The following is a 27991-nucleotide window of genomic DNA, read 5'->3' as shown; positions in this document are numbered from 1 at the left end:
ATACATTTCTTTTTTCAGACAGACCTGGCAACCCTGACTCAGCTAGGCTTGACAGGAATGATGTTGCTGGTCTGTAAACGCAAAAACTGTCATCTCTGTGCAAACATGGAAGTCCAACACTAATTCGCTTTTTGTTGCTATTTCCAGGATGAATTATATATTTGAATAATATGCTGGTGTTAAATCAATATGAGGTAAGATTTGGAGCAGAAGAATATGCTAATTAGCCGCCGAAGCTAACTAGCTAGCTATCAAGCAAGCTGTAGCTAAAGCTAACGCTATGAAGGGTGTTAGAATTTAATTACTAATAAATTGCACATTTTTAGATTTTTTATTATTTAATTTTTGCCGATAATGTTGACATCAACCTTTAGTTGCCTTATCTTGGCTAGCAAAGCTATAGTTGTTTACATGTGTTGTTTACAACAAACAAAAAAACACAAAGCTCGAATCATGGAGAAGTTCATAATTAAAAAAACAATATAAAAACATTAGATTTGATTTTGTAATAGACTGTCATTCTGATGCTATTTATTTACGATATATGATTGACATTTTTCTGTTTGCTATGTATTGGATATTGATACGATTCTAATGACATCAGGAAACGAGTCGACACCGAGTCGACACATCAGGGGCGTGATACTGACATGTGTTCATATTACATTGATACTGATCATTATACTCAGTAGCAGAACAATCATTCATCTATATTAGTTGCTTTATCCTGGTCAGAAAAACTGGACGCGATGCTGGAATACTTCCCTGGATCGGACACCAATCATACACACACACACACACACACACACACACACACACACCCACCATTGATCCAGTTTGCTTCCATATGTCAGATGAAAGTATTTTGAATATAATCACGAGTTTATAATGTTAACACAATATTTTGTGTGTGTGAACCCAGGTGTAACCAGCGGTATGGAATACGATGAGAGACTTGCACGCTTTCGCCAGGGTCACATCAACCCGTTTGACAGGAGTGAAAGTAATGGCACCTCAGACAGAAAGGATCCTCCTAAACAGGGTGAGTCTGCAGCTTTGTGACCCAGGCGGTGAAATTGCACCAGGCATTGTGTATCATAGTCAGAGTGTGACTTCTATGTCTCCACCTGCCTAAAAAAAAAAAACAAGGCTCAAATCTGGTTTATGACTGCAACCATACTGCACAGTTTTAGATTAGTGTTTACTTTTTTTTTTCTTGCCCTGAGTTTTTTTCCTCAACCCTTATTCTTTCTAAAACCACACCTATTTTCTCAGAGTTGATGATCTCCATTATCATTAACTCATCCATTCTATCAGAGTTCCATCCATCCATCCATCCATCCATCCATCCATCCAGTCATCCCATCCCAACAGTTCTGCAGAAGAACCTCACCAGTGTGTTTTGGACAGGTGTCCGTATACTTTTGGCCATTCAGTTTATTTTCTACTCACTCTGTTCTGCTTATCTATTATGCACATGCTATCTCTGGTTTGTGATTTATTGTAGCTATCTGTTATTGTCCGGTGTTGTTTCTGCTGATTCTGTTACCATTTATTATATTTTAGGACTGCTGATGTGCCGACGAGGCTGTTCGCTGTATCAGGGTTAGAAGGATGTGAGAGAAGGATAGAGAAGAGAGACATGAAACAGGAACAGTGTGATTGAAACAGGAACAGCAGAACTTCCACAGCTCTTCATTTCGCCTGGTTAGACATGTAGTTTATATAAAGACTGTATCAGACTGTTAAATGAACTGGAGCTGCTAAATGAACTGAAGCTGAAGGTGCTGTAGTGACTGTATTGTAAAGCGACTGTCGGAATTTAAAACCATGCTGTGCTGTGAAGTGTATGCAGGTAAAAAATTCAGCTCCTCTGAAACAAATCAGTTATAACTTCATAGCTATTTTAGGGATATGATTATAGCAGAGACGTAGGAAACTTGAAGCATAGTATTTTATCCTGGTCAATACTTTTATCTGTGTCTGTAAGGCATGTGTGATTAACCACTGACTAGTACTGACACTTTTTGTATCCGTACTTAGAAAACACAAAAAGCTCTTGACTCAAAACCTGTTTATAATGGAAGTCTAATAGCTTAAATCCTTTAAGTGCTAATTCTTCAAACAGCTACGGATGTGGAAGCTTCACTGCTCTGGAGAAAAGCTCTGGAGTTTCACCGTGATAATATACTGACTGTTTATCATGACTTTTCTAAGAGGCTTATTTCTTGCTTATTGCTTTTACGTTATTGCGGATAACGGACATTTACCGATAACAAAGTTTTATTATTGGTTTATTATTTATACCAATATACAATGTATATTATACTTTCGCTAGAAATTGTCAAACAGCAAGAATAAAAGATTCAGATGGCAAACAGCAAGCTTTATTGTGCATAAAACATTGCTGTATTGTCACCAAGTGTAAGGATTAAAACACGTCACTTGAAGCAAAGGAATCAGTCGAAGTTCCTATAGCAGAACATCTTAAAGGGCATAATTCTTCTTATGTTACTGATATGTACCAACAATTACACTTTTATTACCTATTTATTCTCTCGTTTAATGTTTAACGGAACAGCCATAAAAAAAATAAAAATAAAAAAATAAATAAATAAAATAAGTTACTAAAAAAAGAAAATACTAAAGAAGAAACTACATAAACTTTTGAAAGTAAATAAAAATTCAGTCCATCACAGAGCTCAAGGAGGAAATCTGTTACAAAGTCCTGACACTGGAGAACTGAATTGAATTACAGAACTGAAATACATACGTTTCTCGTTCAATAAAAACACGTCTGTTCATCTTATTCATTTTTAGCCTTAGTACAAGTCTCTGTTACTGAGGTTTAATACTGAAACTTGAACAAATGTGTTAATATAATTCATAGTCGCTGTTGTCGGAATGATTTTATAGTGCTGTCAGGTTTCTCACGCATCTACACCTTTTCGAGTTGCTTTGAGAATTGCTTTCTTCCCTGCTGTCGCTGAGGTAATCTCTAAGTCACGTCATTGTCACATGCTCCAGCTTTTGCATGAGGTTTATGTAAGAGGCTGTGTTGATTGGGAAAGAGAGAGTGCTGCTGCAGTGGCCATTGATTTCTACAGCTAAAGAATGAACAGATGATTAGTTTGTGTGTATAAATTAACCGCTGTAACATTGTGCTTTCACAGAGGTGAGACCGGAGATCTTCTCCACTGAAACCAAAAGCCAAAACTCAGACCGGACCATGGACCTAGGGCTGGCTGAGGACCATTTCTCACGACCTGTGGTAAAGTTATTTATTGATTTTTTTTTTTTTTTTTGCACTAATGCTTGTGACGAAATGGGTTCTTGAGTGATATTATGGTTCTGCTTTCTTTTAAAAAGCAGGAAACCGTTTGCATGTTTCAGTTTACATGGTGTTCCAGCTCTCAGTCATACTGAATTTCCTGCAGACTCAGCATCTGAAAGTTAACATAAAAAAAAAAAATCAAAGCTGTTTTTGTGCTTTATAGACTGGCTAATGATCCGTGATGGATTTGACTGTGTGTGCCTTTTTTAAGCATGCTGTTTCTCAGCTCAAAGGTTGTCTCGATTATAAATCCTAGTTAGTTAGTGTGTGTTTAGTGTTTGTGGGTTGTGCAAAATAAAAAAAAAAACATGTTAAATAAGTAATGATGACCTAGTATCAGTATTAACATTAAAATAACAACAACTCTGTCTGTTTGTGTAACAATTACAATAACTAATTAAAATCAGGTGATCGTAGTGAAGTGAAAGTTAGCAAAGGTCTATATTTCTATATGTCACACCACAAGTAAAAATATAAAGTATAAATTTGCTCGTTCTAACATTTCATTACACCGCCTATAGATTTGATTATGACACACATTTATCGTGGAAGTGTTTTTTCAAACGTCACACATTTATTTAGTTCATTCTCAAGAACAGATTAGAAGCCGTTATTTTGTCACATCTACATTACAGCACAGTGAAATTCTTTCTTCATATATTCCAACTTTAGAGGTTGGGGTCAGAGCACAGGGTCAGACATGATACAGCACCACTAGAGCACAGAGGGTTAAGGGCCTTGCTCAAGGGCCCAACAGTGGCAGCTTAGCAGTGCTGGGGCTTGAACCCTGATCAACAACCCAGCGCCTTAACCACTTGTTCCAACACTGCCCTCTTTTTTTTTTTTTGTATAAATATATTAAATATAATTTCTATATTTTCTAAATAAATAACTTATTTACGTGTTTAACTAATTACAGGTTTAGCCGTTTTAGTCGGTTCTTTGCGATTAAAAGCCGGTGATCTGCATTTCTAAAACATTCGGCATCAGCAAAACGGCATGGAATTGAAACGGATTTGAATTGTTATAGCGTTATAGTCTGTTTTCTGTCTTCACCAGTGTGAAATAATGCAAAAGTATTTCCATGATAGGAAAATTGTAACTAAAAATCAAGTCAAGTTGAATGACTATACTGAGCTTCAAGGGGAATTTGGGGGTGAAAAAGAGTAGTCATTGATGCTTGTTACCTGTTAATGTCTTGGATACTGATGTTCGTCATTTCTTTCTCTTTTTTAAATGCTAAAAAAAATCTATAAATCCAGATCTAACTAGATCTAATTTTTTTTTAATTTACCCCAGAATTAAATGTAACTGTAAATAGATAAAGAAAGCATGATGTGTCTCTCTTTAATTAATAGTAATTACTTCAAGTGTTTTATCACTTATTATTTTCTCCCTCATAGCTTTTAAAGACACAGTTTTGAATAGCGATTATGATTAAAACAAAGCAACAGTCCACACAACCTTGTCATTTGTTCTCTCTTCAGGGTTCTTTTGTGGCGTCAGACATTGAGCAGCTGAAGCAGGCTATAGAGGAGTGTAAGAAACTGATTTTGGAGCTGCCGGAACATTCTGAGAGACAGAAGGACACCGTGGCCAAACTCATCCACCTTCGTCTCAAACTTCAGGAACTGAAGGTACGACGGTGTTCATAAAGACTCTCAGAATGATCTCAGTGAGCTCCTAATTTAGATAAAAAATATCTAACTATATATCTTATCTTCAGAGTGATTCAGGTTTCTCAGTGATTCAGGTCTCAGAGCAACTCTGAACAAGGAAAATACAACAAATTTTATCTTATAGAGGAGGCGGAGCTTAACCCGTTACTAGGTGACACGTTCTTTTGAAGACTGTGATTGGTTGTCTAATAAAAAAGGACTGCTTTTAAAATCTGCTCTATTATAATCCTTTACTTTGTCTATATGTTAAGATATTTATTGTGTAAAGATAACATTCGTGACACATCATATTAGAGATGTTCTAACATCTGTATGTTATAAATGTTATAAATGTAATGTAAATGTAAAGATATCAGACACAGAGTAGAAATGTCACTATATTTATTATATTATTTCTGTCGCTATGGCATTTCAGCTCTGTTTCAGAGAAGTTAGTGTAGCTAGTGTATCCATAGCAGCACAATATACAGTATACGTGTGTGTGTGTGTGTGTGTGTGTGTGTGTGTGTGTGTGTGTGTGTGATTTCTGCTCTGTGTCTGAGATGTTATCTCTAATCTGTTTGGTCACAAAATGAATACCTACATGATCTAATCTGTATCATCTTATTAACTCACTATCATTATTAAATATTGTATACAACACATTTCTTCTCCCTCTTCAGCTTTCAGCCATTTTCTCCTCTGATAAAGAAACTCTTCATCCTCTTAAAAGTCCTAACACTTCTCCTAACACTTTCTGACCATATGAGCTCTTTTAATGGTTAAGATGCTTTATGAAGAACTTTTATCTTTGCTCAGATCTTCTCTTTCATTTTAATGCTCACATTTCTAAGAATTGTCTTAGAATTTCGTCACTAGGAGAAACTCTTTGCACTGAGAATTTTCATGAATACGAGCCCTGGTTTTTATTTAATCGGCTAATACTGTATTTCTTCCATAGTATTGTTATAACGGTTATTGCTATAATAAATGTTGTATAATTATAGGACCCGGAGGAAGATGAGCCCAACCTGCGCATCCTGCTGGAGCATCGCTTCTCTAAAGAGAAGAGCAAAAGCGTGAAACAGACATGTGACAAGTGCAGCACCATCATCTGGGGTCTTATTCAGACCTGGTACACGTGCACAGGTTCGATTATTTCCTAATCCTTCTGCGTTCAGCTGAGAAGAAAGACGTGCACATTGATCGATAAGTCTCAGGATGGCAGGTTTTCCAACAGCTAATGCATGTAGCAGATAAAAAACACCTACACTCTGTCACTAGAGCGTTGCAAACTGCCTCTGGAAGCAACATCAGCCCAAGAAGTGTGAATCAGAGGCAGAGCTAGTTAGGAGCTGCTTATAAACCATGGTCTGCAGTCTTGATCTGCAGTCATAGCACGTTCATAGTACATACAGAAAAGTCAATGGTCATGCGCTCCTTGATGGTGTAACATCAGCGTTTTTTTAAAAATAGGATTTAAAAGGTTTTGAGGGTGTTTAAGGTTTGTTTTCCGTAATCCAACATGCCTTTTTCTGTGAGGATGCAAATAAAAAAAAAAAAATTATTCCTAAAATATTTCTATACTGTACATAGTAGACTATATAAATAGTTTGTACCTTATTATACTTTATCAGGTTTATTTTTAAAAGCATGGATCACTTTGCAACTCTTCAATCATTTTATAAAGTGTGTACTTTAGTTCTGCACCTTTTTTTTATTTTTTTGCTTTACAAAAGAAACCAAAAATGGGGCACGAAGCCTTTTTACCGACTATGTAGCATCTCGTGGAGCCTCAACGCACCGGTTGCTAGGCGACACGGCCATCCGGTTGCATTTCCTTTCCCATAATGAGGCGAGACCTAAACGTGAACCTATCGTTAGGCTTTAATTTTTACAGGATATAGAGGATGTTTCTCCTCTCTAACTCTCTTACTCTCTTACTCTGTCTGTGTATTAACTCTAAACATCTTCTTGCATTCGTCCACCACAGGTTGTTATTACCGTTGCCACAGCAAGTGCATGAATCTCATCACAAAGCCGTGCGTGAGGTCTAAAGTGAGCCATCAGTCGGAATACAAACTAAACATCTGCCCAGAGAACGGCCTGGACAAACAGGATTACAGATGTGCAGAGTGCCGAGCTCAGATCTCGCTCAGTGAGTGTTCATGCCGTGGCAGTGTCAACAGGAAGTGGCTCAAAATCAATCCTTTAATCACTTGACCATGCTATCACAGCTTTTAGATTTACTTTGGTGATGTGTTAACTAGCAGATTAATACTTTTTAATATTTTGGTGAGATTATGACCCTGAAGATGAACAAATTATCATTTCATATCACATCATATCATGATATATTCTATATTAAGCAACTTGAAAAAAGTCTTTTTTATTAACAATCTTGCGTATTATATCCGTCGTCTCAGAGAGTTTCTCCTCACCACCGTTGCCTCTGGCTTGCTCATTAGGGATAAATATGCCTTAAAATTTTGTATAACTGTCATTTTTATTCTCAGTTTTTATATTTCTATATAAAGAATTAATGCTATACAGATAAAACTGAATTGAATTGACTTGAGGCAGCACCTTGTCCACACTGGTCCTACTTGGTTTTGTAGGATTGTTATAACATCTGGCTACATAACTTATGTCACTTTTAGAACAATGTCATTATTTTTATTTTATTAAATGTCTCTTTAAAATAAATTCTTGCATACTTAAAAAAAAAATTCCTTTTTCATGAACGTGGTTTAAGTTTGTTCTGGGTTTTATCCTGTAGGAGGCGTCCCGAGCGAGGCGAGGCAGTGTGACTATACGGGACAGTACTACTGCAGCAGCTGCCACTGGAACGACACCTCCATCATCCCTGCACGTGTCATTCACAACTGGGAATTTGAGCCCAAAAAGGTAACGTATCAACCCGATAAATAACGTATATAAACGTATAAGAGCACTCGGGGATCTAGTGTTATATTTTAAATATATAATAATGTAGAGCTACTGTAATTAATAAATAATAGTAATTAATTACCCTAAAGGGCAGCACGATTCAACATGTATTATTCTTATTGTATCACGTTACCAATGATTAAATGTATTAAAGAAGCATGTCATTTTTTTTATCCCTTTATAGTTATATTTCCTGTCCTGTGGAATGTTTGTATAACATGTTCATTAACTCCCTCCTCATCATTTTTCTTTTGCTTGAAGACTTGAAATGTTACAAACAAACTTATCCGTCCTAAAGACGTCCCTGTAGTTTAAAACACTGGCCGCTGACACTGGAGACTCCTTCCTTAAATAAACCTGCTATCAGAAAATACAGTATTCGTTTACGGCATTCGGCACACACCCTTATCCGGAGTGACTTATATTTTATACAAATGAGGGTTCAGGGTCTTGCTAAGGGGCCCAGCAGTGACAACTTGGTGGACCTGGGATTTGAACTCACAACCTTCTGATTGTTAATCCAACATCTTAAGCACTAGGTGATAACTTTTGGAACCCTGATTCATCTATTACAGCACATCCACACACTCCTTACACAGACAATGCAGATAGACTTACACTTCCTGTTTGGGACGTTGTTCTAAACATTCCTCGCTTCACTGTGTGTAGGTGTGTCGATCATCCATGCGTTATCTGGCTCTTATGATCTCCCGACCTGTGCTGAAGCTAAAGGAGGTAAACCCACTGCTCTTTAACTTCGTAGAGGAGCTGGTGGAAATCAGGGTGAGATTTCTTGCACTGCTGTTTATTATTTATTTATTCGTCTACTATCTGGTGTAAGTCTCAATTTGGTTTGATTTTATTTTCTCAATTCTAGAAGCTACGCCAGGATATATTACTGATGAAGCCCTACTTTATTACCTGTAAAGAAGCCATGGAAGCCAGACTGCTGCTGCAGGTACGGGGCTTTAATGGGGATGATGGGGTTTTTACTTGACTGTAATAAGACTAAGATGATAAAGTAGCAGTTGTCATCTTAAGCCCTATTAATATGAGCCTGTAAGTTTATCTGCATGGGCTTTATAACAGGAATAAACTCAGCAGTTTGGTGAGAGACATCTGCTTCATCTGACCTACAAAAAAATAATGATCTTTTGTGGCTCACAGCTCGAATCCTGATGTTGCTCAAATCTAGAGAGAGTGAAAGAGGGGAGGTAGTAAGAGGGAGGTGTGGAAAGAGGGAGCAGATAGAGAGAGCAAGGGAGTAGACAGAAAAAAGAGGGAGAGAGGAGAGAGAAAGGGAGTAGAGAAAAGAGGAAGAGATAGAGAGAGGGAGTAGAGATGGCGTAGAAAGGTAGAGAAAGAGAAAGGGAGTAGAGAAGAGAGAGAGAGGTGAGAGAGAGAGGGAGGGAGCAGAATGAAAGAGAGAAAAATGGAGAGAAGGAGGAGTGAGATGTTGCTGGAATCCAGATGTTGCCACAGTTATAATCCGTGGCTATGTGTTGGGAGGGACGAGATTTCTCTCTCTTCCTAATCAGAGCAACAATAAGCATTCACATGTTTCTGTGGGATAAAAAGCAAAACCTTTTTTCAATAAGATTTAAAAATGATTGTTTTTGAATATATTATCTTATATAGATATATAGGGTATACAAGTCTCTATTTTTGTATTCTTATTTTGTTGACTTGGAGCTGCGGTAATGAGAACAATTTCCCCCGGAGATTAATAAAGTATTCTGATTCTGATTAAGGCACATTTCTGTCCTGATGCAGCTTCAAGATCGGCAGCACTTTGTGGAGAACGACGACATGTACAGTCTACAGGACCTGATCGACATCTCCAGCGGCCGGCTCAGCTGCTCTCTCACCGAGATTCACACCACCTTCGCCAAGCACATTAAACTCGACTGTGAGGTGAGATCATGTGAATATTATACCGCTAATCATTCAGCTCAAAAATAAAAGTGCTGTACCAATACAGATCGCTAAAACCAACACTCAGAGCCGCTCTTGTTGCCTTCTTTTCAGCGATGCCAAGCCAAAGGATTTGTGTGTGAGCTGTGTAAGGAGGGGGATATTCTCTTCCCATTCGACAGCCATACCTCAGTGTGTCACGACTGCTCTGCTGTTTTCCACAGGTCAGGCTCGAACGATTCACTCCATCACCGGCATTACACGGATCTGCCTGCTGAGTCAAACATCAGTAAAAAAATGTTTGATCAGATATCTCTTTCTGATTACTATATAAAATCCTACATATTTTGGTGTCAACCAGCTCAACATCTTGTCCCATGATGTCCCCTAAGGGGGTGAAGAGAAAGGGAGTTCGAGAAAAGAGAAAGAGATGAGAGAAAGGTAGAGAAAGGGAGTAGAGAAACTAGAAAGAGAGGGAGAGAGAAAGATAGAGAAAGAGAGGGAGTAGAGTGACAGGGGATAGAAAAAAGAGAAAGAATACGAAAAATAGAGAGTGGGAGGAGAGAAAAAGGAAATAGAGAAAAGAGAAGGAAAGAGAAAGAGAGAAGGAGGGAGGAGAGAAAGAGCTAGAGATCGTCAATGTGACGTGATGCTGACTCTTAACACTGATCTTTACATTATGATGTTTTTATTAATCCAAAAATGACTTATTACTCTCTCATCAGGGACTGTTACTATGACAACTCTACAACGTGTCCACGATGCGCCCGGATGACCGAGCGGAAGCAGGATGAGCTGGCGGAGCTTTAGAGATGCAGGACGTTTGCAGGAGCTAACAGACTTTCACTGTGACAGCAATACAGTCAGTGCTAAGACTGGTATTGTGAGCATGCGTTTATTACTGACACATTCCCGGTGTTCAGTCTGCTTCTCTGTATCGGCTCTTTCTTATTCTCCCGTGCTTTGCGTGTCCTGCTCGCGTCTTTGTAACACTACAGCACCGGTGAAGGCAGGAGAGACACTCGGTTGGAGGTAACTAGAGGATAGAAAACAGAACACTATGAGTGTTACAAAATTTTTAACAGGTTCAGCACTGCTTTCCTATTAAAAAATCCTATCCCATAATTTAATGAATGAGAGTTTTAGGGTGCTTTCACGCTTTTTTCCCCCCCCATTCAAAGTCTGTTTGAAGCCAGCTGGGAGACTTTAGCTGCTTGTGTCATGTCGCTTACTGGTGGAACGTCCTGACCAATAAACGCCATTTACGACCTGATCAATCAATTTAAAAAAAAAACAACCTCTTGCCTAAGGCTGCTGAAATATTTCCACTAATCCGCTTATATTATTTCGCTAACAAGTCTAATTTGTTGAGCGAATCTGTTCTTCCGTGTTAGTTTAGCTTTCTTTCTCGACATCTTGCAACCTGATTGGCCAGGAGGTAACAAAACACTTCATTTTACTCTTCACTTCCCCAAAAATGCTGCAAGGTGACATCAGAACTTAGTGTTCAAAAAGTGTGAAAGCACCCTTTATATAAGCTCCTTTATTATAGTACAGTATAATATATTTCTGTATCTATCTCTGCATTGTAGTTCCTGGGAGCTAGCAGGATTTGGTGTGATGTGATGTGAAGGAGAAACGGATTTCTCTATGCCAAGCGTTTAGCAAAATCCCGACATATACATTCAGCCCATTTTAGGTTCAGTTGAATGGCAGGTAAAGTGAAAGAGAAAGAGGAGGAAATGAGGAGTAACACACCTCTGTACACGACTACGTGTACGTCTCTACGACACTCGGTTATCAGTACGCTCTGGTTTGCAGATGCAGGTGATGCCTCAGAATGGACTGAAATGGTTTATGCACTCTTTATTATTTGTTCTAAAATAATATGGAATATGCTGTGTTATCTTTTAGCATGCCACTTGTCTTTTTTTTCATGCTGCGGTATAACGGACATTGTGGTGTCAAGTGTTGTGAAGTTATTGTCCTGTGTGCAATGTAACGTGATGAAGAACACGAGTGAAATAAATGACTACATCGTCTGCCTTTTTCATCATTTTTACTGACATTTTACGACATGTATAACAAACATCCTGCTCAAGGAGACATGTATGTTTATGTAAATGCAGCAAGTACAGTAGGATGCAAAATTGGCACCTCTTTATCCAATAGAAACAAAAATAAAAAAAATAAATAGAAAATTTTAAAAAAAAAATTGATTTTTAAAAAATGATCTACAAACATTAGAAACACTTTTTTTGCACACACATTTAATCTCTCTCTTTTTTTGTCCAACAATATGAAGAAACCAAGTGTTTTAACATACAAGACAATTTCGTGCCTTCTTCTTGTTATTCGGCAAAGAATCAGAAACAGAAAGATCTTTATTGCCAGGTATCTTTTCACATACGAGGAATTTGTTCTAGTACAGAAGCTCCACAGTGTAAACAGAATGGCACAGAAGAACCACATATACGTGAGATGCTCAGTTGTCCAAAAACTCTTTGACTTTGGGATTAGACTTGTTAGAAGTCTTTTTTAATGCATATAAGACTAAAGATTTTACAAAAATACTGATGTTTTTTAACAAAAATAAATGAATTACAAGCATATTAATTTCTCTCTCTGTAAACATAAAGATGTATATATTTTTAACTTATTTGTTTTATAGGGAAATACTATTTTATTATTATGTTGGCTTTGTAGAAGCCAACATTCTGTTTTCCTATTTAAGCTTAGACAAAAATTTACCAAGAGTAACTCCTCCTAGGAATTTCGAGCCACATGCACCAAATTCGGATATGTTGTAGACTCTGGTCTGAAGTTTGTTGCTATTACTTTTCTAAGCGATCCGAGTACCGGTACTTCTGGTACCGGGTCTCAAAATGGCCTTTTTTCCCATAGACTCCCATTATAAACTTTGGAGGTTTATAACTCGCCAAGCTTTCGAACTATCTACACCAAACTCAGCCAGCTCCTTTAGGGTGATACTCTGAACAAACTTTTAAATGGGTGTACCGACTGGCCTTCCGGTTGTGCTGCAGCCCCGCCCCCAAAATATGCAAAATCAAAAGACTTTTTACAACATGGACATGTGACATATCAAAACACTCAGAACAATGAGGGGAACTTCCTCACGTGTATTCTGATGACATCACGTGATGTCACGTGAAAATAAAAAAATTGCACAACATGGGCATGTGATATATCAAAACACTTAGCACAATGAGGGAAACTGCCTCACGTGCATTGTGCTCACATCACGTGACGTCACGTGATGTCACGTGAAAATCAAAAATTAGCACAACATGGACAAGTGACATATCATAACAATCAGCCCAATGAGGGGAACTCCCTCAGGAGTATTTGGATGATGTCACATGCTTGTCTCCGCTTACCTCCAAATGTTTTGGCAACCTAGCTTTTTGTCCACTTGCCTCCAAAAGCAACACTAACCCTTATGTCCACTTGCCTCCAAAAAGCACCATCCATTGCGAATACTTGCACCGTCAAAGCCAACATCAAAGTTTGTTGCGACAAACTTTACAAATCTAGTTATTATTATTATTATTATTATTATTATTATTATTGTTGTTGTTGTTTTGTTGTTGTTGTTGTTGTTATTATTGTTGTTGTTTTTATTATTATTATTACGATTATTATTATTATTATTATTATTATTATTATTATTATTATTATTACGATTATTGTTATTATTATGTTGAACTAGTAAAGGTCATGAAAGCAAATAAACAAACAATATCATCATTAGTAATTAATTGTGATCAGTGGTAAATGTATTAGATATTTAATGTCCTGCACTAAACAGTTAATAAACATTTTTTTATTATTGAATTTTTTTTTTTTTAACATGAATGATATCTTTGCCTCTGTTGCTGAAGGCGTGACGTCACGTGACCAACCCGATGTTTAAAATGGCCGCTGATTGGTTACCTAAAACCTCTCCGTGAGCCTATCACAGTCGACAAGTTCTTTATTTTTCATAGGACCCCTGGTATCTATGAAGCTGCCTGCGACTAAATGTAACGGAAACGGATGCGTAATATAAACGTATTTATTGTACTGTATTTGACTCGCTGTAAGACACCGTTAATAATCCGCGACAGCTCCTCTGTGCGACGTGATTAAACAGTTAGTAGCTGTAATGCTGTTTGATGTGTTTGTGTACGTTTGTTTATTTTGATCAGGCAGCACAGGGTCACCCCGCTCGAGTCAGTTGTTTTTATCGCCTTTCAGTTTCTTCTAAACTTTTTATTCCTGCTGCTGTAAAATGAGTCTGATGTTACGGTCGATGTGTAAAAACTGCTGTAAGTCAGGATGGAAGAGCTGGAGACGAGAATACAGCGTGTTTAACTCGAGTTCAGTGTTAAAGTACACGGTGAGTTTGGATTGTTGTTGTTTCCTTTAGGCTCCGCCCACTTTTCAGGGTACAAACTTTACCACTCTGAATAATTCAACTTTATTTAATTTATTTTATATCAAATATAACTGGTAAAATAACTAGTCACATAATTATCAATTACTAATAATATATAATATTAAATATAATATTATTTATAATTTTTATAGATTTTATACTAAATATAACTGTATATTATAGAAATATAATCTGCCTAGATATGTATTATTTATTATTTATCATTAATTATTTATAATCTGTTGTCTGTAGCTGCTTGTACACTCAGCCTGTTGATTGAGATCCTTTAGATTTGTTGTTATAAAAATTATAAATAAAAATACAATGATTTTTAAAGTCAGTGGATGATGTTTGGGGTTTATTTGTAATGTAAAATATATGTGTGTGTGTGTGTGTGTGTGTGTGTGTGTGTGTGTGTATTTTAAACACTCAAACCTTTGCATTTCTTAACAGAGTTTTTCATTGAATCCAGTGAAATTAAGAATGGAATTGTTGCTCTTACAATCACGTGTTTTCTCCAGCAAACCACCAAAAGGTATTTTGATGTAAAGGTATTATTTTAATCATTCTGCATTTATGACACTTAGCTATAAATTTATTATAAATTCACCTGCACAGGATTTGAAAAGTTCTTTCCAAAGAGATCAGCAACGGAACCCAGAGGTAAATCAGTCTCAGATTTGATTTGTGTTAAATTAAATACAACCTGCTTAATACAAACTGTATACAATCGATAACACTGTTTTAGACCACATCTCTGTTCAATGTTGTTATTAACGTGGTTATAGTTATATAGTTCATTTCTGTTATTGTGTTTATAGTTACATTTTTTCTTTTCTGACAACATCAGGACTGACGGATTTATGTTTTGTGGTTTATCCGTGATTGTTTCATGGACTTTTAATAACAATTGAATGTAATTATAATCGGATAAATACATTAATGAATACTTTAATATTGTTATTGGAGATGGACGGCATAAGAGAGGAATAAAACTCTTGTAGTTATTGCAAAATAATGAACTTCTGGTTTCTTGCAGTAACTGCTCTGAGTATTTTCCTTTAACAGCAAACCTCAAAAAAGTGTTTTATGTCTCTGTGTCTTGTACATATCATGATTTATTATTTTTTAATGTTGATGTGTGAAAGAGAGCAAGTTGTATGTGATTTTGACTCTGCAGAGAAATCCAGTGACCCGGAATCCCAAAGAAAGAGCGGTGGAGAAGGAACAGGTGGTGGTGAGAAGAAGGAAGATGGCAATTGGTGGTCTCGCATCCTACGTGTAAATATCCCTTTTTTTCTTTGTGTAATAAGGATGAATGTTTTTGAATAACATTTAAAAACTGCTTGAATTTCCTGCATAAATTCTAAATAATAAAGGGTAGTTTGATGCTGATGATGATGATTTATGTCGTCAGGGAATAGAAAGAGACTTAAGTAGATATTTTGCAGCTTGCGGTCTCTTAGCAAACATCCTGTTTTTTGATTATTTGTTCCAACAAACAAATCTGATAAAGCTTTAACCTTCTGATTATTTAACAGAGAGACGTCCCTTGGGATGAGAAGCATTTCTGGAACGTCCTTTTTACAGGATCTGGGATGCTGGCGACTTTTCTTTATTTATACTTCCGAAATAGAGGAAGAGAGATATCGTGGAGGGAGTTTGTTCATTACTACCTCGCTCGAGACCTGGTGAGAGACGATTTGTTTAAGATTTAACAAAAAAAAAAGATTTAAGATTAAAAGATAAAAGATTTCAAACGAATGGACATGCTGCAGAAATATATTTAGTAAAGAAATCTTTCTTATAATATTAGCACCCCTGAACATATTTGATTCCCCCCCCTTCTAGAAACTCTTGTTGCCTTTTACTAGATCAAATAAAGTCAGATTTATTATCTTTCTGCATAATTTATTGCCCTTTTGGTAGGGCAGAGAGGAAACATGTGCAACATCCGTAATCTTGTGAAACATTACAGGAAGAGACGCCATGCTGTTATTGTATCCAGGGGTGATGATTCACCCAGTATTCATTGCAGGGGTGCAAATACTTTTAAAACCAAGAAACCTTTAGTGTCAGTATAAGGCTATACAGCATATCCATGTGTGTACAATATATTAAAGCTCAGAATAACACTAATCACATGTGATATTCATCTTATATGAGCGTATTCAGTTTTTTGTTGCCGCAGCAACACGTGTGACACTCGGTGTGTTGATGGATTATGAATAAAGAGAAGGTTTTTGTGCAGGTCGAGAGGCTAGAAGTGGTTAATAAGCAGTATGTCAGAGTGCTTCCTGCTCCCCATGTCAACACGTCAGAGGTGGTGAGTCATCCACAAGTTTTATAAAGAAACAAATCATTATTATACTTTAGATGTATTGATAAAAACGATGCCTGTGTGTCATGAAATGAAAAAAGTCATAAAAAGTGTTTCCTGTTTGGAAAAAAATGTTCGTAACATTCCAAATACAATAATCAGTCTTTGTTTTAGTTATTGAATAAACATTTTTGTGGTCAGTAAATTGCAATAAATGCATGAAGTTTTAAATATTCATTCATTCATTTATTCATTCATTTTCTACCGCTTATCCGAACTACCTCGGGTCACGGGGTGCCTGTGCCTATCTCAGGCGTCATTGGGCATCAAGGCAGGATACACCCTGGACGGAGTGCCAACCCATCACAGGGCACACACACACACTCTCATTCACTCATGCAATCACACACTACGGATAATTTTCCAGAGATGCCAATCAACCTACCATGCATGTCTTTGGACCGGGGGAGGAAACTGGAGTACCCGGAGGAAACCTCCGAGGCACGGGGAGAACATGCAAACTCCACACACACAAGGCGGAGGCGGGAATCGAACCCCCAACCCTGGAGGTGTGAGGCGAACGTGCTAACCACTAAGCCACCGTGCCCCCCAAGTTTCAAATATGATGCAAAAAAAAAATTCACATTTGTAAATGGTCATCAAAAAAAAAAAAAAAAAGAAATTACATTTTGTTTCGTTTAAAGACCCAGTAAAGACTTCATTCTCTAAAAAAAAAATAAAAAAAGTAGAATTTATTTTGTCAGTTATTTCATATGTCCGGCTTTACAGGACAACATAGAAATCCAAATTGTTATAAAAACAAGTGAGCATTAAAATCCTTGCGTCACACCCGGAGAGAACGTTGTCTTATATAACGCCGTGGCATAATGTTAACTGGATTTGATTATCACACTATAACATTATACAGATAGACCTCAACCAAGATTCTATGCATACTTTCAAGTCAAATATCTGTTTTCTGTTTCCATCCTGCAGAGTTATGTTTGGTTTAATATCGGCACAGTGGACACGTTCGAGAGGAATCTGGAGCAAGCAGAACGAGAGCTGGGTTTGGATCCACACAGGGTCCAGGTGCTCTATAGCACTGAGAGAGATTGGTGAGTGTGGAACAGTTAACAGTTTAAACTGCGTCTTAATCAGCGTAACGTTCCACAGGATTTTACGGTAGAGATACACAGCTAAAGATAATTATTTCTAAAAACAGCACTTCTCTGTGGTCTAAAAAGTTTTATATTCTTAAAATATATTCATGTTATTACATATATAGACTTTATTATTATTGTTATTATTAAATAATTACAGTGTACGTTTTATCCATTTCTAATTACACTTAATGTTGTAAAATGTCCACAAAACAAGTCCTCTGTCTTTGGAGACATGACCATTAGAAAGCACTGACACCGGAGACTCCTTCCATAAATGTTAAATAAACGTCTCCTTAAAGAATCGTCACCAGTCCTTGTGTAAACTGGTACCATTGAAACCATTATGTATTAGAACGAGAGCTGCTGTTGTAGAAAATTCTGGCCAATCAGAGTTGAGAATTTTAACTATTCTGTACAAATTAATTCTTAATTATTTAACTGGGTAGGTAGTGTTTGCAAATGGATTTATTTATAGTAATTCTATAATTATGTGTGCTGTAATTAAGCTAACGTAATTGCAATTACACCAAGTTTTTATAAAGAATTTTCTTGTATTTTAGTGTATAGTATTGAACACAGCATGTGTAACATGTTTATTAAGTTAACACCTCTTTTTGTCCAGGAATTTCCTCGTGATTTTGCTCCCGTTCGTCGCACTGCTCGGTTTGCTGACGTTCAGGTCGAGGCAGTGGAAGTCTGCAGGATGGCAGCGTGGAAGAGGAAGCAATATGCTTAGAATGACCGAGTCCAAAGCGAAGATGATCAGAGACAGCATTAACGTCAGGCTGAAGGATGTTGCCGGCTGTGAAGAAGCCAAGCTGGAGATTTTGGAGTTTGTCAGTTTTCTGAAGAAGCCCAAACAGTACCTGGAACTCGGTGCCAAAATCCCAAAGGTACACTGCGTAACGATGTGTAATGATGGGTTGTACACACTGTTAATGATGTAAGGATCACAGGTGTGTGTTTAAAGAATAATTTACAACAGGAGCGAAATCCGGCTCAGCCAATCAAGGCAAGGCAAGGCAAGTTTATTTGTATAGCACATTTCATACACAGAGGTCATTCAAAGTGCTTTACATAGAAATTAGAAAACAGTTTATAAGAGAGGAAAAAAAAATATATATATGTAAAAATAAGAGACATCCGATAAAATCATAATAAAAACAAAGAACAATTAAAGAAAATAAATGTGATTTCAATAAAAACAGTTTAAAATATGTTAAGAATAAAGCAGGCGTAAAAGTGATTTGGATAAAAAGTGCAGTCAGTGTGAAGCAGCATAGTGCTCATTTAGTAAATGCAGAGTTAAACAGATGTGTTTTTAATCAGAATCAAGGTTTTTTTTTTTTTATTAATTAATCTGGCTTTAATTTTAGTTAAGCTTATATTCTCATTCTTCATTAGCAATGACTGTGCTCGATGATGTCATTACAGGGTGCGTTGTTATCGGGTCCACCTGGAACAGGAAAGACTCTGCTGGCCAAAGCGACCGCAGGCGAAGCTGGAGTTCCCTTCATAACGGTCAACGGCTCTGAGTTTCAGGAGATGTTCGTCGGTGTAGGAGCAGCCCGGGTGAGAGCTGTACCTTTTTATCATAACAAAGCCTTGAAAATCAGTTCAGCATTCAGGATTTTATAAGCTGTGCGATTGAGCGGCAGCGATTCATCTACAGTCGAGCAATAAAACAGTTTTTAGTCTGAAGAGACTCCTGTGCCAGAAAACTTTAACATTATTGACACTGGAGACTCCTTCTATACAGAAAGCGTACAGAAATATAATATTGTTCAATGTAAAGTCAAGGTCAAGGGTGCCAATATTTTGTCTCATCTGAACCGTCTCCTGGATATGGAGTTTTATTGCATTTTGTAAGTCACAGTGCCAGCGTTACTGATCTGTCTAATTATTAGCATGTTTGTTGAAACTGTAGGTGAGGGACACGTTTGCGCTGGCCAGAAGACACGCCCCCTGTATCCTCTTCATCGATGAGATTGATGCCATGGGCAGGAAGAGGGGTCGAGGGCACTTTGGTGGGCAGAGCGAGCAGGAGAACACGCTTAACCAGCTGCTGGTGGAAATGGATGGTATGTTTGAGCGGATTATAAAGCAGGGGTTAGTAATGTGTAGGTCAATCACAACCTGCCCTCCTGCACCGTCACTGTACCTGGAGCTTCTGTTTCTGCACCTCACAGATCTGATGTCTGTATTTATTTTATTTACACTTTTATTTCATGTTCTGTCTTCATTTCACCTACTGGATTTTTATTCTCCTTCTTTATTCCCTCCATTTAAGTCCTAATTTTTTCCCCTTGTCTATTTAAACTTTTCTTTTTCTTTTATTCTTTTCATCTATTTGAATCCTCACTTCTATTCTGTTTCTTTATTTATGATAGTGTTCTTTTTCTTTATTTAAATGATCCACTTCTTTTTTTTTTTTTTATTTCTTTTTGTATTCTACTCTAAACCTTTTTTATCTTGTTCTCTTTTACTCCATTTCTGTGTTTACGTTGTTAACTATTTTTCTTCCCTATTTTATCTCATTCTATTATATACTTTATTCTGTTTCTGTATTTAAACTCTTTGTTTTCTTTCTATTAATATTCTGCTCTAATTTATTCTGTCTTTTTATTCTATATTCTGTATTTTTATTCAGTCAATCTTCTTTCTTTCTTTCTTTCTTTCTTTCTTTCTTTCTTTCTTCCTCTCCTTCTTTCTTTCTTTCTTTCTTTCTTTCTTTCTTTTTATCTTTCTTTGTTTCTCTCCTATAATTTCTTTCTTTCTTTCTTTCTTTCTTTCTTTCTTTCTTTCTTTCTTTCTTTCTTTCTTTCTTTCTTTCTTTCTTTCTTTATTCAAATTCTCTTCTCCTTGTTCTGTTCTTTTATAATGAATGTTTAATTATTCTATTTAATTAATTTTTTTCTTTTTTATTCCTTTTCTTTATTTCATCTCTGTTTCTTTCTTTATTCTATTTTGCTCTGTTTTTTTTTATATCTGTATTTAACCTCCTCTATTATAGTTTCTTCTTTTTTTTCTTTATTATTTTCAAATCTTTTTTTTTTTTAAGTTTATTTATTTATTTAACTTTTATTTTAAACCCTTGCACATCTTTATTCTCTATATTGATTTGTTGATCTCGTGTTAAACACCAGTCACAAGCTTATACACTATTTCTCTGGGCTGGATTTTTGTACGCTGGAACCTGATTGGCTGTTGTATGTTATGACACAATAACACTCGTGTACGACATTACTTCTGCGTTTCCAGTAAGATGTTTAATTTTTTGTTTATTAAAAGAAGGCAGCAAAAGCTCGGCAGTGATCAAACATTCTGAAGTGTTGTTTCCAGATTATTTATAGGGATCTGGAAATAAAGATTTCTAACCTTTATGATATACAGTATTATTTCCTTATCATGATATGCATTAATCAATAATTCTGCAAAATTCTGTCGGTGACTTTGAGTGACAATGAGTCATATGACTGTTTGTTTTTTTTTTCCAGGCTTTAACAGCAGCATGAACGTTGTGGTTCTGGCCGCCACTAACCGCGTGGATGTTTTAGATCCGGCACTTTTAAGACCTGGACGGTTCGACAGGCAGATTTACATAGGTATGAACTCTTTTTCTTATCTTCGCAAACTAGTGCTTGCTTTCAAAAGAACGAGATATCCAGATAAATTCACCAAAATATAGATCAGTTACCATGACAACATTGCAAACAAACTATGTACAGTTAAGCTCCATCCAGTCTAATGTTGAATATGTGATGATTTTTTATTTTTAATTTTACGTCATACTTGCATTATATCACCTTGTTACATGAAAAGATTTTTTTCAAATAATTTTTTTTAGATTACAAACATTTTAAGAAAGCTTCAGTACAATAAACTGTAATTTCACAACGTAAGGTTTTGGTAAATTTAACACACTTTTAGTTTTCAGGTGAAATTACAGGTTAAGTTATATACTTAATGAAATGTTAAACAGCTGATTAATGATAATAGTTTGGATTTTGAAGACTAAGACATGGAAATTAAAATCTAAAGTGGTGTTCAAGTTTAAATAATAAATGTAATGTTATTAAAGAAAGCAAAAAATGAATCCTGCATATATTTATTCATTCATTCATTCATTTTCTACCGCTTATCCGAACTACCTCGGGTCACGGGGAGCCTGTGCCTATCTCGGGCGTCATCGGGCATCAAGGCAGGATACACCCTGGACGGAGTGCCAACCCATCACAGGGCATACACACACACACACACACACACACACACTCTCATTCACTCACGCAATCACACACTACGGACAATTTTCCAGAGATGCCAATCAACCTACCATGCATGTCTTTGGACCGGGGGGGAAACCGGAGTACCCGGAGGAAACCCCCGAGGCACGGGGAGAACATGCAAACTCCACACACACAAGGCGGAGGTGGGAATCGAACCCCCAACCCTGGAGGTGTGAGGCGAACGTGCTAACCACTAAGCCACCGTGCCCCCCACATATATTTATTGTTATTATTATTTTTATTCATTCATTCATTCATTCATTCATTTTTAGTATTTATTTATTTTTTCTTATTTCCAGCCATGACTGATTATGGGTGTCAGATTTTCCATGACTTCACTCTGTCTGAGATTTGGTTGTGTATTTATACCTTTTTTTTTTCTTTTGCATTCGTGGGATTTGCCTTATTTAACTCTGGCCCCAGTTTAGGATTTTGCAAGCTTTGTTTCTGGAAGCGACGCCTCGCTTTCGATACGTTTATAAAGACAGTAATAACTTTTGGCTTCTCCAGAAACACTCGTGCTTTGTGTGTGAGTTTTCCTGGCAAACGTCCGTCCCTCTCTTCCATGTTCGTCTGATTGAAGAAGCAATGCGCTACAGCTGTATTATGTCAGCAGAGATTGCTGTTGTGGTGTTGGAACTGATTTATCTCTCGTTGCAGAGAGCTTTTCCCCACTTTAACACAGCTGGCTCAGTGGAACATTCCTGTTACGGACATGGAAAATGAAGGGAGAGTGTGTGAGAGAATAAAGGGAGAGTGCGGGAGGTAGCGAAAGTACATCTGCTATTCCTGGAGGAGTTTTATAAACACTGGAGCTCTTGTGGGCTTCGGAGCAAATGCTTCTCATCATCTTCATCTGGGTGGTATAAAATTCCCTCCCTCCTTTTTTTTTCTCTCCTCTTTCCTTTTCTCACCACTCCTCCTCCTCCTCCTCCTCCTTATCCTCCTCTGCCTCTTCGGCGCCCGTCTTTCCAACACAGGTCCGCCTGATATTAAAGGCAGGGCTTCGATCTTTAAAGTGCACATGAGGCCACTGAAGCTGGATGCCAGTTTGACCTCAGATCATCTGGCAAGAAAACTGGCTGCTCTTACACCTGGCTTCACAGGTAAGAATAAATCACAGAGCTTTTATTTACTCCACATGTTTAATGATATCTTTTTCTTTTATAGTTATTTATTTTATATATTTAATATATTTATAGAGTTTTTTTGTGTGTGTGTGTGGTTTTATAATTTTATATAATCTTATTTTTTTTTATTCTTAAATATTAATTTATTTCTTTACTTCCTGTTATTACCGCCGACGCATACAGCTTTGGAACTAAAGAATCTTTTAGAAACATGCCCACAATTTACTGAATTGGACTTAGAAAAGAGAATTGTTTATATGATTTAGGGGTTTGTATAAAGCGAGCAATGTTTTTTTTTTTTTAATCGAGAAAGCATTGTTTTATATTATTAAATTAACTACAAACATAAGTTACTACGAAGATCCATAAACAAAAGAAAAAAAAAATCAAACAAACCACAATTTCCATGTCGTCAAAAACATTTTTATTTTTTTAAAAAGAAAAAAAAAGCTTATAAGAAAAAAATCTGGAATGAATATGTTCTAGTTTTGAATGTAATAAAAAATTCTCCTAAAATAAAAGAGCCTGGCATTCTTCATGATAAAACTGCACTAATTCACCTAATAAATATTTAAATATTCATTCAATATAATGTTTTATTAAAGATTACTCGGCACAAACTTCATCAGCATGTGTAAAGAAATTCTGTAAAGCAAAGAAGCTTCTAAAAACAATAAAAACGAAATATTTCTGTGTATAAAAACGGATTATGAAGTGCAATAAAGTATTTTAATATATATATATATATATATATATATATTAACTCTGATTAAAACATATTTTTAACTACAGTATGAATAATTAAATATTGAATATTAAATATTTATTCCCTTGTCATTTATTTAAATTATATATATATATATACATACATACATACATACATACACATATATATATATATATATATATATATATATATATATATATATATATATATATATATACATACATATATATATACACACATATATACACACATGAATAAAACTTTATTTATTATATTGAATTCTAGATTTATTGGGACACTAATAGAATTATTCACAATTCTTGAAAATTTAGAAAACTCTTTTATTAGATATCAGTGTCAGTGTTTAAGGCCGTTATGAACATGGCAATGTTTTTAGTGATGAACGTATACAAAAATAACATCTGTTTTTCAGGAGCCGATATTGCGAACGTCTGTAACGAAGCAGCTCTCATCGCCGCACGTCACCTAGACCCAGCTGTGACCTCTAAACACTTTGAGCAAGCTGTCGAGAGGGTGATCGGAGGTCTGGAAAAGAAGACGAGGGTTCTGCAGCCTGCCGAAAAAACCACCGTGGCTTACCACGAGGCCGGACATGCTGTCGTAGGCTGGTTTCTGGAGCACGCAGACCCTCTGCTGAAGGTAAATACACACTGCATGAAGCTTTTTCTTTTCTCATTAGTCTTAGATGAATCGTTAAGAGATCGTCCAGTGATCGTCCCTGTGATGAGCTGTTACCATAGAAACGAGTGAATAAATCTCCAGCGATTTGAATTCTAGCAAAACGTTTGGCGTCAGAGCCGCTGTTAGCAAAAACGTTTCAATTTAAAATTCAAAAGGAGATTCATCTACACTCTGTTTGATCTTCTTGTGCAGTTGTCCATCATTCCTCGAGGTAAAGGCCTTGGCTACGCGCAGTACCAGCCTAAGGAGCAATACTTGTTCACACGTGAGCAGCTCTTCGACAGGATGTGCGTGATGCTCGGAGGGCGTGTGGCGGAGCAGGTGTTTTTTGGCAGGATCACCACAGGAGCTCAGGACGATCTGAGAAATGTCACCCAGTCTGCATATGCTCAGGTAACTACTAGCTTGCTCGGCTCCCAGTTCAGATTGAAATGGAGTTTATTTTTTTCTGCAGCATGTTTTTTTTTTTTTTTTTTCTCCACCTCACCCACAGATCATGCAGTTCGGGATGAGCGAGTCAGTGGGGCAAATGGCATTTGATCTGCCAAAGCAGGGCGAGCCGGTGTTAGAGAAGCCTTACAGCGAGGCCACTGCTGAGCTCATAGACCAGGAAGTGCGTTCCCTTATTAGCAAAGCTTTCGAGAGAACGCGTCGTCTCATCACCGAGAAACGAGAGCTGGTGGAGAAGGTAAGAAGACGTGGATCTCCTCCATCAAGATCAATCCGACTGCCAATAAAGTATCTCGTTATTATTATGTCCTTCTGCCGTCTCTTATAGCTAACTGCTAGCTTTTGTCACGGGTTTTGTTTTGTATCGTCTAATTTTCAACAGTCCCCGAAAACATCCCGTTACCATAGCAACCATGACGATCCTCATCCGTATAATCAAAATCAGCCATCGAAGGAACGCTGTGGGTTTTGAGATTATTGTAGCATGTGGTTTCATTGAGTCTTTAAGTATAATCTACCTCTGTCTCAGGTGGGGAAGCGTCTCCTAAAGAACGAAGTCCTGGACAAAGCGGACATGGTGGAGCTGTTGGGCCCGAGGCCGTTTGTAGAGAAATGCACCTACGAGGAGTTTGTGGAGGAAACCGGCAGCATGGACGAGGACACGAGTCTGCCTGAGGGACTAAAGGACTGGGACAAGCACAGCGACACGTCTCAGCCTAAAGACTCCTCACAGCAGCACAGAGAGTTTATATACCTGTAGCAGTGACGGAACTCTGTGGAGCTGGAAACAACAAAAACGAGTGCCGGTGCAATCAGAGGATCCAAGCGCAACTTCATTTTAAGGTGTTTGCTTTAATCCCCTGTGTTAGGGACAAGTGTTTCCCTGACCGAGACACGGCCTTGAGAAGAAGGTCCTACCAGAAGGATCCTGTCAGAACCTTCACCTTTACCTTCAAATGTGGATGAAGATCTCAGAACAAGGAAGATAGCACACGACTAGCATGAATTAAAAACAGCACAATCTGAGACCTAATCCATTTTTCTGTGAACTTTCTGTGAACTTCTATCTTTTTTATATTGTTCCCTGTGACAAAGTTTGTCCACCCGCCCCCCAACTTTAGATCAGAAATTACAAGCATTTGTCTGGAATATAATTAGCGGACTAAATATAAATTCATTAGCTAAACCACTCAAGGAATAAAATCTCCCGTAAGCTTTCCAGTATCATGTTTTGGTTGCCACGGAAACCTTCTTACTGGGCAATAAGCAGCTAAGCTAGTTAAGTCACGAGTTAACGGATCATGAGATGGTTAACTGGTTAAATGGAAAGATTAAGGGAAATAAATATTTTTTATTTTTTATTATTACTATTCAAACAGTTTCTAGTGTAGCACCTCAGGTTTGTGACCTCGACAAAAAAGTTGAGATAATGTTTAGCCTGTGAGTTGTTTAGTGAGCCTTCAGTAAACTTCTCTGATCTAAACTTCGCTCCTCTGTGGGAAAATGACTGAGGTGAAGCAGGACTGTTACATTTTGGTTGCGACCGGTTACATTTCCGGTGCTTTATATCTGTACGTTTACAAAATCAGACCACGTGACCACCAGATCCTGAATGAAGTCGGTGGAAGGGTTTAGAGATACTGCATCAATAAAACCCCGGAACCTTCTGAATGATCGCTAGGAAGGATCATATAAAGAATCTGCAAAATGTTAATAATTAAAAACAAATTACAGTTTTCAATTTTTTACATTTTTTTCCTAAAGATCTTATTTGTTTCATTCAATCCTGTCCTTCAGAAGCTACATAGCTAAATGTTTCCCAGAAGGCAAAATAACAACAATTAACCTTTCTCTAAATGCATCGTGCTGCCTCCTTCACCAGAGAATGTTTGCCTCTCATGTGAAAAGATGGATCTCAGGATGGATCACAGAGTCGCTGTGGGAAAAGGCGTCCAATACTTGCAGCAGCTGAAGGATTTTAATGAAGAACAGAAAACTCTTGGTTGATCTTCCAGGTACAGTGATACCTCGAGATACGAGTTTAATTCGTTCCGTGACCTTGCTCGTATCTCAAATCGCTCGTATCTCAAAGCAATTTTCCCCAATTAAATTAATTGAAATCCCATTAATCCGTTCCAGCTCGCAAAATTCCACTCCAGTTGTTTTGTTTGTGTTTTGAATATGAAAAATGTACAGTACTGTATTTATAAATGACAAATATTAATATTAAAAAATATTAAAAAATAGTAATAAAAAAGAATGTTAAAAAAATAAACTGGTTTTACTTTACGGAAGATGCGCACGGATTTTGAGGGAGGAGTAAACAGGCGGAGGAGTTAGGAGGAATTACACTTTCACTTTCGTTCACTTACTCGCTACTGTACACTCTTAATGCTACTTTACACTTAAATGGAACTTAACTAAACTTCATTTAGAGCGCGGAGAGCAGCAACTAGAAAATAGAATAAACCCCCCGTATAACAGAACCATTAATCATGCATAGAGTTAAAAATAGGAAAGGAAAATAATAAATGGATAAATAAATAATTAAATAATTAGAGAGAGAGAGAGAGAGAGAGAGAGAAATTGGAGATTTATGACGTAAACTGGTACAGCGAACACAGGTTCCGGCTCGGTGGAGTCGGGCTTGGAGGAGGGAGTTTAAATCGCAGCAGCAGCGAAGCGTTAGAGCGGCTCAATGAATGGGAATTTAAATGGTCGGGTAATATGGATGTCGTAACCGGATTGGTGCGCGTCGTGGACAGCTGATTAACAGCTGATGCACACTTGACGACGTGGCCTGACAGATGCTTGATTTCTCTTAACTTATCTGAACTTAATTGCTACAATTTCTGTTTTCGTTACATTAATTTTGCTTAATTTTCTTCATCGCTTTTCTCTTCACTTGTTTTTGCCT

At 37.1% G+C, this 27991-nt stretch overlaps 2 protein-coding genes across 5 annotated transcripts; both read left to right on the top strand.

The window, feature by feature from the left end:
- Positions 1–34: 34 nt before the first annotated feature.
- Positions 35–11897, top strand: def8 (differentially expressed in FDCP 8 homolog). Of its 3 annotated transcripts, none has more exons than XM_060878834.1 (12): positions 35–194; positions 923–1042; positions 3174–3271; positions 4822–4971; positions 6000–6141; positions 6986–7150; positions 7772–7899; positions 8611–8724; positions 8819–8899; positions 9715–9855; positions 9970–10079; positions 10581–11897. In XM_060878834.1, the coding sequence occupies exons 2-12, from the start codon at positions 937–939 to the stop codon at positions 10663–10665; spliced, it is 1320 nt and encodes a 439-aa protein (XP_060734817.1). In that variant the 5' UTR covers positions 35–194; positions 923–936; the 3' UTR covers positions 10666–11897. The 3 variants fall into 3 exon arrangements, with proteins under 3 accessions (XP_060734817.1, XP_060734819.1, XP_060734818.1); XM_060878836.1 differs by lacking the exon at positions 35–194 and adding an exon at positions 1567–1707 and having other exon boundaries at positions 917–1042; XM_060878835.1 differs by lacking the exons at positions 35–194; positions 923–1042 and adding an exon at positions 1714–1855.
- Positions 11898–13873: 1976 nt separating this feature from the next.
- Positions 13874–26818, top strand: LOC132851810 (AFG3-like protein 1). 2 transcript variants are annotated; one of them, XM_060878829.1, is made up of 16 exons: positions 13874–14254; positions 14747–14828; positions 14912–14956; positions 15474–15574; positions 15835–15984; positions 16545–16619; positions 17610–17731; positions 18402–18672; positions 19214–19351; positions 19707–19860; positions 21277–21384; positions 23046–23171; positions 24356–24582; positions 24817–25017; positions 25118–25312; positions 25604–26818. In XM_060878829.1, the coding sequence occupies exons 1-16, from the start codon at positions 14147–14149 to the stop codon at positions 25832–25834; spliced, it is 2334 nt and encodes a 777-aa protein (XP_060734812.1). In that variant the 5' UTR covers positions 13874–14146; the 3' UTR covers positions 25835–26818. The 2 variants fall into 2 exon arrangements, with proteins under 2 accessions (XP_060734812.1, XP_060734813.1); XM_060878830.1 differs by lacking the exon at positions 14912–14956.
- The last annotated feature ends 1173 nt before the right edge of the window (positions 26819–27991 follow it).

This window comes from Tachysurus vachellii, chromosome 9 (genome assembly GCF_030014155.1).
Source record: "Tachysurus vachellii isolate PV-2020 chromosome 9, HZAU_Pvac_v1, whole genome shotgun sequence".
Classification (NCBI taxonomy): domain Eukaryota; kingdom Metazoa; phylum Chordata; class Actinopteri; order Siluriformes; family Bagridae; genus Tachysurus; species Tachysurus vachellii.
Note: the sequence above shows the minus strand (reverse complement) of the source record. Positions and strands in the feature narration are given on the sequence as shown.